The sequence below is a fragment of the Ischnura elegans genome, chromosome 12 (genome assembly GCF_921293095.1).
Source record: "Ischnura elegans chromosome 12, ioIscEleg1.1, whole genome shotgun sequence".
Lineage (NCBI taxonomy): Eukaryota > Metazoa > Arthropoda > Insecta > Odonata > Coenagrionidae > Ischnura > Ischnura elegans.
The window spans coordinates 89,701,401-89,713,761 of record NC_060257.1 but is presented as its reverse complement, the minus strand read 5'-3'; the positions used below and the strand labels follow the sequence as shown (position 1 = coordinate 89,713,761).

Here is a 12,361-nt window from a genome sequence, read left to right as displayed (position 1 = left end):
CAAGCTACTCTGTTGAACTTTTCTGCAGAATAATGGTGGACAAAAATTTATATTTAACTGAAGGTCCAATTAAAACACGTTATCATATAACCAAAAAGAGTACTATTAACCGGTAATTTAAGTGTCAGTGTCTACTATGAACCATTGTAATAGAATACACAAACAGTAAAGCAAAAATACTTACTTTTTGAGGTTCAAATTCTTCTTTTAATTAAAAAAAATTAAAATGTGTAGCTTTCCAGACAAAAACCAAATTGCAGACACCTCTAGTAGCATGGTTGCGTACTAATGATCAGAGGATCTCTTTTACCTACACTATATGGCTGCAAACAGGAAAGGTCCAAGGTACTAATAGGTTCAAGGTACATCACTCTCCCGTATATGTCAGCTCTATATATGAATGTGAAACAGCCAGTTCATTCAAAGAACATTCAGCAAAAAGCAATTTTATCAGTAAATGTGAGTTAAAGCTATATTTAGAATGGTGTAAGAGATTGGCATTTGTGGCCTCGTCCGCAAATAATTGAATTAAATTGACTTTTGAATTATTGACCGAACAGGGGCAGCACGCTCATTATTATTCACGTTGGGGATATGTTTGCTTTCCCGACGATGGTCCGTTAATTACTGGGATCCAGAAAAGCTATTCAGTCAATGTTAGGGTCTCATGGAGGCTACTTTGCCTCCGCTGAGAGAGACTTAGAGCTGTGCCCTACCTTTGGGATAGCAGGACCTCGTCGCTATGGATACGGGTGGCACTAGATAATGACCACACAATATCCTCTGAACCACTCTCTCGCCTCGGAGAAGTTGTGCAGTTCGAATGTGAAGATGCCCAAGCGCAGAGATATGGCATATCAAATGGTGTATCAAATGGATTGCAGAATCAACAGGAGCTAGAATTGCGAGAGGGAATCCAGTACGATAGCTGTAAGCCAAAGCCTTGAAATTTTGACAAAGTATCGGATTACGGCCGAAGCGTTGATGACACACGTGGTTCTGGAAATGAGCGATACCATTGTTATCCTCCGCTTGTCGTTTATAACAAGAGGGCCGATCGAAGTTGACACCTCCACGGCTCGGTGCGTATAGAAGATAGCTAATTTAGGCTTCACTGGGTTCCAACTGGGCGATGGCGTTTGTGGACACCGATGCATCAGTAGGGTGGGGCAGTCTGCCATCGCCAATACGGTTGAAGCCCACGAACACCGTTACCTGATTGGCGAATTCATGAAAGCTTGTGGTCGAGTTCCAATCCAAGTATACCACATTCGTATTTACATACCATGTACTAAGTCTAGTACATGTCCTGGGCGTACTAGCAAAGCGAAAGGTACTACCTGCTTACGACCGAAGCACACATCAATATCAATGCGGCCGACAATGAACTATATACCAAAATAAATCGCTTAGAGCTGAGTTGTGCTGAAGAATATGCATCAAATTTATTATTAAAATGGATATTTCTGTGTAAATTATCGTCTTAGTACATTTAAGCGTTGCTTACAGAATAACTGCGTCTCTGGGAGGAATTTATTCGACTGCGGGATGAAATGAGTCGACGAAGTAGTTTTATTTGAATGCAATAGGATACGTTGTATTTAAATGATAAATACATCAAACAACAGGAGCACTGAAAGAGGCATTACCCACGATAATTTTGAAATACTATTTTAAATTACCAACTGGGCGTGAACAAATACCAATGCACGAAATTCAACCAAAATATCGTACCTATCGACAGTCGAATATTTGGGAATAGCTCGCACACAGCAGGTGGAGTCGAAATTAAAGCGATAAGTTTTTTATGCAATCCTTTTAAACATAAGCGCTATAAGTTTAAAAACGAATTCTAACCTAATTTTATAGCTTAGGTTGATTAATTAACGTTGTAAGAACAAGTAATATAGTCGTGCGTTTGGCGCATGTCCCGTTAAAGAGGCCGCCTTGGCTCCGTAGATCGCCTTCAGCTTTACCAGCTCTTATCTTGCTCTTTTCTTGTTCATGAAGGTCGCCTAAACTTTAAAAAACGTGAGGTCACTTCCGGAAGCTAGGAAATATAATGCCTCATTCACATTACGATTGTTCCAGCGATTGTCGGAACTATCGTGAATTCACACGACGATTGTTAAAACCTGTGCTGCCCTCTGGTGCTGAATTCTAAAGTAAACGGGAAATTGACGGTTAGCAAAGCTGTTGAGGTATGCAGGTACAAGATATTACTGTGTTCAACATGTATTTACCAAATAATTTTTCTTCCGCCCATATTCTTCCTTCCTAGGACAAATCCATGAAAAAAATAGAGCTTCAAGAGCTTTTCGACTTTCTCTTGTCGCTTCCGTTTCCGGTCTCCCAGCGCCTAACCATCGTAAAGTGGCAACGTACGGGACCACTACGGTAACTATTGTCAGGACATTCATTCACACGGCCAACTATCGTAAGGACGATCGCTCGGACAATCGTAATGTGAACGAGGCATAAGTACTCCTATATATAAGGTGCACCCTCTCCGAAGTGATCGGCCAATTGCCCGTGTGCCAATCTTCGCTTCCGCTTTGGTCCGTTCGCTGTTCTGCCGTGCGTCACTCTTTGCCGGCCGAAAAACTGGATGCGGCTCTCTGCACTCTGGTGGTGCAGACGATGCGGTGGATCTTTCTTCTGCATCTCTAGAGACCGTGACAAAAGTTGCACGTTTTGGATGCGGGCACAGAGTGGGTTGATCACCATGTATGTCCATGCATGTATAATGTGTGTCGCTTTCTCTTGGTTGGGGGTGATTAGGCGGCGGCGTGTACATCTCGCGCGTGGAGCCGGGGAGCGTGGCGGAGCGCGCGGGCCTCCGTCCCGGCGACTCCATCCTGCAGGCCAACGGAACGCCATTCCGCGGTATCACGCACGAGGAAGCGCTGAAGGTGAGATCAGGCGATCCCTTCCATTCCCCCCCCCCCAACAGGAGCCCCCGTCCGTGAATGAGCCCGTGTGAATGAGTGTGTGAGAATGAGCGAGGGAATGTAAGAGAGAATGGATTCGAGTGGCCGCTGTCGATCGAGATGCCATCTTGTGGTGTGCAACGAAGGGAATGAGACGATCCCTCTCATTCACGTATGTTAGATTCATCCATTCAATGACAACAAAAGACATTCTCAACTGAACCTAACTGCTCATCAATGCCACCTTAGATTAGTTCTTACGTGGCAGAATAATTCTATGTGACGGGGTATTTATTAGTCTTTGATGAACTGCCATTTTGTGAATCCAGAATCAGTATCTTTTCTAGGCTATAATTTAGTCTGAGGTTTCAGGCGAGATGGAGTGGAAACGTGACATAGTGAGAAATGAAAAAGCCGGAGCAATTTCCACAATTTTACATACATATATTTTTGTACCTGATGATGCTGAAAAGCGAAACCGGTAGTATTAATAAATGCAAAATTGTGGAAATTGCTCCTGCTTTTTCATTTCTCATTGGGCTATAATTCTATAAATATATAGCTCCATCATGGGGGATTAGTTCTTCCATCATAATGGAAAAAAGATCTCAAGACAATTTTTAAGTATCCGCGATGACTAATGGTTTATTTTTATTTAATGGAAATATGAACACAAACGATGTTGCCAAGTAACTGTGGAAATAAATAGCGAAATCAATATAAGAATTTATAAAGCGAATCAAGCGGTTGGAATTGGTCAATAACTGAATTTAGAAGTAATTCTAGCGATTTTCTGAGATATGAGAGTTAAGATCCAAGTAGTTAGTGAATGTGTTGGAGAAAATAGATCGACGTCCTGAGGAATGGAATGGGAAAGAAGAAGAGAGGGGAGGTGGAGAAACAAGTGAGCGCTGAATGAGCGATAATAATGTAGTAAGTGTGGAGTTTGAGGGAGTGTGCGATTGACGTGAGAATGGGTGAATTTGTGCGAAGACAGGCAGTCTTTGCTGCATTTGGGGATGTTTTTAATAAATTTAAAGGTCTCTTGCAATGAAAAACTTTAATTTTTCAACCACCGCAGCACGATGGTCATATTGTAAAAAATCAAAATCAATTTTGACAAAACGTTCACCAAAACTCAGTATTTTTAAACGGTGTCTTATTATTCGGAAAAACTAAACATTTGTCAAAAATGTGGTCAAGAGGCAAAATTGTTTTATGCAAAGAAGCGAATCCCGCGTTTGAAGACAGTCACAATTTTTTTATGTTAATTTAGAAAGTAGACTAGATATCTTTGGACTGCAATATTCATGGGCTTCACTTTCCCTTCAATTAATTATTCTCCTGTAGAATTTCTCAATGCATTGATCAGTTCATTATATCACCTTTTTAAGTCTCTTGTATTTATTTACTATCTCCTTAGGACTTGGATCGTTTTCTTTCTCCTCTAGCGTTGCTGTGCCCACGCTGATGACTTTTGCATTATTCCTTTCTCAAACGTCCATGGAAATGATTTACGTTACCTCTAAACTCACAGGGTGGAGGTTCATATGGGGCTTAGTTTGTGCATTGAAAAAATAATAATTCAGGGGCTTGATTAGATGAGATCTCAAAGAGCTTATCGTGTTCTAAGTAGGTACCATACGAATATTTCAACGTTTCTGGAAAATGAATGTCCATATCTTCATTACAAAAGGATTTAATTTATTAATCAATAAACTAATGGCATTCATGTATTGTGAAATTGCTGCCATTCAATTACTATTTTAACGGTGCATTGCGTCTACAAAATTTAAATTGGGGTCCCCAATCATATTTTTATATACTTTTTAATCTCTTTTTTATTGTTTGTCCTCAGGCTGGGCGTTTCTAGTGATAAATATTCGCATAATTAAATGATAATAATCATTTAATTATGCGAATTGGGTTAGCATATCTTCTCAATATTGAGACAGTGCTCGGATGATAGGCTGATTCCGGATGGTGTTTATTTCGTATCCTTAGTTGCTGCTGTACTTGGATTCATCCAATATCTTTTTTTAATTACAAATTCAGTCCATATTAGGTTTATGAGGGAGCAAAACCGATGCTCGCTCTTCTGAAATTTAGTGATAATACAATTAGAAATGTTCTCTTTTAATATTTCCCAGATGATTTTTCCATCAATGTTTTAAATACTAGGCAATTCATTTTTCAGAAATTAAAAATCAAATTTAGAGTTTACGTAAAGGAGAAGATACGTTTGAAGACAGTGGCAATGACTTAGACGTTAATTTTGGAATCAATTGGGTATATTTGGGCTGTTGTGAGTTAGGGCGACCTCCTATTGGCTAAAATACTTTGCTATATTTAAGTGAGAGCTTTTTCATTGCATATTACCAACTATTATTATCCGCTATTTTTGATGTAAGTGTTCATCTGCTCTATTCTACATCGGGAGAGAAAACAAAATTACGCATTTAAGGAAATAGGGCCGGCTAAGACTTATGCTTGCGAGGCCAAATTTTATCCTCAATTAACATTTTAAAAGTGTATTTACCTGGCGGTATTATTTTTCTGTGCAAAGGTTTATATTTCCAGTGATTCAGCGTTTTCAATTATCTGGTCAAATTGGATAGATGTTTATATTTGATCACCCGAGAACTCACTGTAGCTCCCAAATGCCATGCCCTTTTATTTGCATAATCGATGGCAGACAAAGAGATACAGAGTAGAAGCGAATTGAGGTACCTTCAACTTTGACGTCGCTGGTGTAGGAAGAGAGATGTAGGAAGAGATAAGGGGTTTAATGATGAGTTATGACATATCGATGAACAATGATAGTGGGGGAGGGAAATGTTTTCCCTCTGACATTAAGATGTTGCATTCAATTGATGTGAGAATTCATGGCAGTATCTTGAAAGATAATTGTGAAAATAATTAAGTATGATTTGGCTTGAATCCGAACTTTTAATGTATCAGCTGTCTGTGGTCCAATGTAGTAGTAGTGACAAATTCATCGGGTTAACATTTTCTTAAAGGACTGTGTATGAGCAGATAAAGGTGGGATGTAGAGTAGACGGATTACAGTGAAAGTTTGCATCAATAATGCACGGTTGCTGGTGTCCAAGACTTAAAAGGTGGCTATACGGTTTTTAAATGGGATAGTTCTATTATCAGGAGAGGTTACTGGAATAAATGGCCATTATATAAAAAATTCAGGTTTCAAAGATATCTAAACAATCAATTGAAGCACACTTCCCATACATACTTAGATATTAAACATTTTATTTATTTTAATTTTGAATTTTCAAGGCTACATAACAGGTGTGCGGAATTGCATTTTTAGATTGATTTCAATAAGTGAGTAACCTTCATTTTTAAAGTAATGGCCGTCACTCAATCGCATCTCCCCAAGATACGCCCAGCACAACCCTTAATTGTTAACAGCTGTTGCTGCCCAATTCAACATCACTGATGCGACGTCCAATCGACAATTTGCCTTTCACTGCATTCACATACACAAGGCCACCTGACGAAGTGTCACCCTCTACATCTGAACCCGGATTGGTTCATAAATTATATAGTTGATTCAAACGAAGCTATTTTCCATGGTGGTTACAAAAAAAAACTCACAGAGTCAAGTCGAAAACAAATAACTTTTTAGACACCTAAATTCGCAAACCGGATGCATATTTTCTCAATAAAAGGGGAGTTTAAGTACCGCAGACATTTTTTATGTATCTATTCCCTATTTAGAGGCTGTTGGCTTGTGCTCTGTTGTGGGTAATTAGGAGATTGTGTGCGTGTGTGCTCATAGCCAGTGCGTGTGTTGTTGGGAAGGAGACAGTGGGTGGACACCTTTCGGTGAGTTGCTTGGGCGAATGTGTTTTGTTTGCAATTGTCTCCATACTCTGCTTCCTTCACCTCCAAATGTTTCTCTCTCTCTCTCTTTCTCTCTTGTGATCTTGAATGTTCCATGATGCTGAATCGCTTGACCACCGCGCTTGCTGACACGGGAAGATCCTGAGAGGAATGCTGAGTGGATCGATTGCAGGCAAAAGTGATGGCTATAGGATTAATGTCAAAGGGGACGCCAAGGTAATATCATACATGTGTGTGTGTGATTGTGTCTCTGTGTACTCGGAATCTGATTGTGGCTTTTGCGTGATGTGCATTTCAAGCAATGAGAATAAAAGCATTCGAGGAAATTCATCACAGATGTCGCCACAAAACTCTAGTAGGTAGCCTCCAAAGTATTTTCCCGAAGAATCAACGCACTTCTGCAGCTGAGAGTTTTTCATGCTCACCCTGGAACTGAACAGCGGAAACATCCTTCGGAGCATGCTTGCAAGACAGCATCCAAGGTTCCGAGTTCCAGTTTTTTGAGTGCGTTTTACGCTTTTTGGGAGTGACAAATGGCTGCTGGAACAAAATCAAGGGTATAACATGGCTTGGGAATCTTAAGCATGCCATTTCTTGGAAGGTGATTGGTAGCTACGAACGCTGTGTGCTGTCAAAGCGGCTTGCTCGTATGCATGGTTGGGTGGATGTTCCGCTTGCTTTATGTTTCTGTTGTTCACTTCCACGGAGTCTACGAAAAGTGGAAAACTCGCCTCAAAAAGTGTGTTGATGCCTAAGGAAAATGCTGTGGAGACTAAAAGAGTTTTGTTGCGATATCGCAAAATGAATTAATTCTCATTGCTTAAAATGCACTCCCGGTGGAGGGGAGGGAATCATATTTGAGTTTCTCTTACCACCGGCTGAGTGAGTGAGCTGCAATTGAGTTGGAATGCATCGGTAGGGGTCGCGACCTAAACTGAACCTCTAATTAGCAACTATGACCGTAGGCTAAGCTGAATTCTCGTGGCAGCACGTTCGTGCACAGAGGCGCAGTCCTGAGACTGAAGCCAGGAACGCTAGGGAACTGTTGAAGGATCGAACCGCGGACAAGCCAACGGCGTGCCATTACGGATCCACTAGTGGAATTGCACGATAAAGTGAGAAGATTCGACAGAGTAAATAGTATTACCCTCGACTAGGATTCGGACATTTAACCTCGGAACTCACGTCAATTCTAAGTAGCTGTGTAATTGTTTGGGCAGACAGTCAGCGATCTTAAAGTGCATTCGCGGGTAACTTCTTAAAGACTGGCGTCAGTGTGACCTTAAAAAACGCACCAGGGGTAAGACGGGGCAAGGGGAGAAGGAGGCTCGCCTGCTTGCTCTCCTCTCGCAAGAATTGAAAATACTTGCGTGTGGGGTGTTTGAAATAATCGGTAACTGCTCAATCGATTGCAATGAAATACACCGCAAATCAGTAAAAATTTATTTTGAAGTTTTGTGAATATAATACGGAATTTATCCTTACACTAAAAACATTTTACCGGGCTTCGTAGGAAATGAGGAGCAGTGTTTGTCGCTCGGAGACGGTATTTTTCGATAACTTCTCCATTTGTTTACAAGACGTTTCATTCAGTGAAGAAAAGGACCCGTATAAATGTGAGCCCCGAGATGTACTTTGTAATTATTGTATTAACGCTATAAAGTGTTGGTGAAGAAAACTAAATCCCTTTTTTAAAGTGTTTGCAATCTCTCAGGGTTGCTAAGCGACAGCCCCTCTATCTACTGTCAACCTCTTCATCTCGAGAAATCCTCGGCCTCTATCACATTATTTGCCTCCAGCCTATGTCTACCTCTACATCTCCCACCCTCCACCAACCCTTCTAGAATCATCCCTTCCTTCCAACCCTGTTTGCCTGCACGCTCGTCCCCTATAAATGTCTTCTTATTTACGTTTTCCATTGACTCCGCTTTTCGTTCACTTTTTTAATTCCTCTCCACTTGTCAGTCGCTTTTGCCAGTTTTATGTCCTCAATTGCATGACATTGCATTCAAAATTATGAAATTTTGGATTATCTTAACTGAAACATAGATGCCGATCAATAAGCCTGGCTTCCGTTTATTCGCGCTCGAAACTCTGACTGTTCTTCCATCAGCGTCGCGGGTGGTGACTTTAATAAACCCATTCGAATACCAATGAATAATGCCAGGTACACACAGGCCGAATGGATAATCCTTTATCGATTGCAATACTAGTGTTTGAATCTGCCATTGTCGAAACCTGATATTTTGTGGAGGAAGGCAGAACAATTTTGTGAGTAAAAGACGGACGAACAGCGATTATTCGACCTTTACTTTGTATAGACAATTAGTTTGCTTTAGTATTCCAGCCACAGATGTCTTTTAAATTTCTTCATTCAACTATTTCATAAGCTCTATACCAAGAAAATTTCGCAAACATTTTTTTTAATTGCACAAAATTATTCAAATGGTAAACGCGAAAGGCTGCTGGAGGAGCTTGCTCCATGCGTTCAAAATTTGTGACCAAAATAGGACCCAAACTGACGAGTTTTGGCGCAGAGTTAGAATTCTTATTCGATGTCTAACGTTGTTTCTACATCCCATAAATCCCGTGCATTTGTGCATAAAGTTTAGACTTTATTTTATGGTAGGAATTTGTATGAAATGTGACGATGTATCACATTGTACTACTTCCGAAACACCGATTCTTTATCTCATCAATACGTCACATCGTATTGACAGTATGACTTATCAGGTGGTATCAAGTTAAGCTTCACGAGGCTGAAACTGACGGATAATTTTTCACTTGCAGATGCGTCTATATTCTTTAAATCAATTCCAATGAGACATAATAACAGCAGACATAAACATGCGATCTAATGATAGTAATCCCACCGTAATGAAAGCTACGAAGCAAAAGGGTTTTTGGCGGTGATTAGTATCACATTGACATCGTACCCCCGATTGACCGATATTCCTAATCTTTGTTGCATCCCATGGACTTCATTGTTGAGTGTGCGCTTTGAGTGAATTGCTTGTGTGTGAGTGCTTGTCTCAAAGTGACAAATGCCAGAGGGAAGTGCAATAAGTGAGTGGATGGATGGATGCAGTGGCCGAGTTGGTGTCACCGAAGTAAATGTGGTTGTGGATTGCGTGAACTGGATATAAAGAGAAAAGGCAGTTCCAAAGGGTAGATCCTTTACAGTGCTAGGGGAACAGGCGGTTAGTCAGTGGAGGGAATAGCCAGTTTCCCAAAGATTATGACCACAAGGGTCTATTTATGAGGACGTACGTGTTTACACTAGTTTCGATTGCGAAAGAAGAGGATGGCACTGCGAACGGATGTCGCCCTCTCGACCGGACTTCTCTTGACGAACAAAATTCACTAACTCTTGATTAGCATTGTGGTATTCCATTATAAGTTTTCCTGGATATTACAAAATTACTTATACCACTTATTTCTTACAGAGCGCGACCCGGGTTTCGGTGAATTATCATCATCTATCATTTATTTAAACATAAACAATTGATAAACTAAACTATTGAAATCATTTTTCATCGCGTGAATTATTATTTGCGCCTGAAGATGATGATAATTCATTGAAACCCGAGTCGCGCTCTGTAAAAAATAAGTGGCATAAGTAATTGTGTGATATCCAGGAAAACGGACTTCTCTTGTTCTTTTTTTCGGTGGCGGCACTGATCCGAGACTCCAAAGAAGACAGGTAGTGCGGAAGATATGCGACCCCTGAAATAGACATAGAGAATAGTCCTCACGATAAGAGAAAAATGTATTTATTCTCATCCCAAAAGTAAAATTTTCGTGTTCGGGAAAAAGTTCATGTTACCAATACTAGCATATTTTACACTTTTATGAAATCTTCAAGATGATTGCGTAAGAAATAGGCCACAAGATAGTCGAGCAGTAGATCGGGAGTGGATCGTCGTTTTTATGGAACGTGTGCGAAGAATTTGTGTAGAATTCTGGCAAAATCTTCTGGTGATAGAAGGGGAAAGAAGAGACATTTAAATGGTTAGAGGTTTGGCTCGCGTGTGCCGAAATGACGAGAAGAATCGCGTGATGAATGACGATTCACAACAAAGCTTTTTATGGAAAGTAATTGAACATTATAAATCTACCCTTTACCTAGGAGCTAACGATGTGAGGCTGTCTTCTTTTTAGTTCGGCGTGTGCTTGTTTTCTATCCTTTGTAACCCAATTAATCGTATAATACAGTGAACTCCGATGAAGTATAGATCTTGATGAGTGCCTATATACCCATTTCTTTTGTCATTTTGGCTCCGATTCCTCGACAAATGCATTGCCTGGCAGACGTATTTTAAGCCTAAATGGAAGGACCAGAACAACTTTATCGTTCCCCAGACTAAAAATTATGACTGAACAGGTAACTGTAGCTCGTTCCTTTTAATTGTACAATCACTATTGTACGCGTCCTCATTGTAGCCGATGATATCTTGAAATACACATCTGCGAATAGTAATGTATTTTGAGAAAAAAATGTAAATTATTTACCACATGTCATATTTATCTCCAGAATATAAATCCCAACTACAGCTCTACTTTACTCTGTGCATAAAAGGCTCCTTAGGATTCCAACCGGTTTACAGGCTCCCTGATTGCCAACGCTTCGAATCGGTCACCCGCTCAATAATATCGTGACTGGGTGAGAGTTGATGATCATTGCTCGTGATTTTAAGTGTACCGCTTCAACCCATTACAACCCAATTTTGCTTCCAAGTAACATAAAAAATGTATATATTTTAAGCTCTATTCATGAAAGATTTTAATTACGTTTTCTTTTGTGCTGTACAGTTTAATGGAGAAATATGAATCTGCCACAATTATTGTGGCTGAATAGAATATTTTCAATTTTTTTCAAATGAGAAGTCTTGAAATTTAATTACTCCCTGGATCAGCTCTTGGTTAGAGAGGGAAATTGAACTTTGGGTAATGAGGATGAAACGCTATAAATTTGGGAGTGAAGAACAGTGGAGAAGGTGAAATGAACGGAGAGGAAGAGGAACGACGAAATGCTTGTCATGGTGGGCGAGGAAAGGAAGCATCTACATCCAGATAATACCCTGCGAGCCACCTCTAGGATGTTTGGCAGGGGGTGGCCAATCACTAGCATGCATCATGCCACATGATCCCCACATGCGCGTCACACGGTTATAAATATACTATACATAATGGCAAAAAATATGATTCTAGATGAGATACGGAGGAAGCAGATGGTTTGGATGGAGTAATGAGGGAATGTTAAAAACAATGCTATATTAGAGAAGTAAGTTAGGTAATCGAGGGATGGTAAGGGAGAACATAGGATTGATAGAGCTATATCATGAAAGGGGGTGGGCCATATTGTGAGCTGAAATTGGAATTTCGAGTGGGGAGGGGAGACAGTCCGGAGTGTTCAGCAGAGTGCTCCAACCCCTGCTTACTGTAATCTGTTGAATATATTATTCATAAATCAGCACTTTGAATGTATACATTCACATATTTACGTGATCTCTTCCGTGTAAACGCTTTATTCTTTACGCGCCTCACTCTACGCTATCGGTCGAGCA

The 12,361-nt window shown here is 40.3% G+C and overlaps 1 protein-coding gene across 1 annotated transcript in view; it reads left to right on the top strand.

Annotated features, from left to right (window-relative positions):
- Positions 1–12,361, top strand: part of LOC124168746 (whirlin) — a 521,564-nt gene that overhangs the window by 309,890 nt on the left and 199,313 nt on the right. Inside the window, exons 3-4 of the mRNA XM_046547013.1 lie at positions 2,782–2,912; positions 6,933–7,010. Of these exons, the coding sequence (XP_046402969.1) occupies positions 2,782–2,912; positions 6,933–7,010 (209 nt within the window). The remainder of the gene's footprint in view (positions 1–2,781; positions 2,913–6,932; positions 7,011–12,361) is intronic.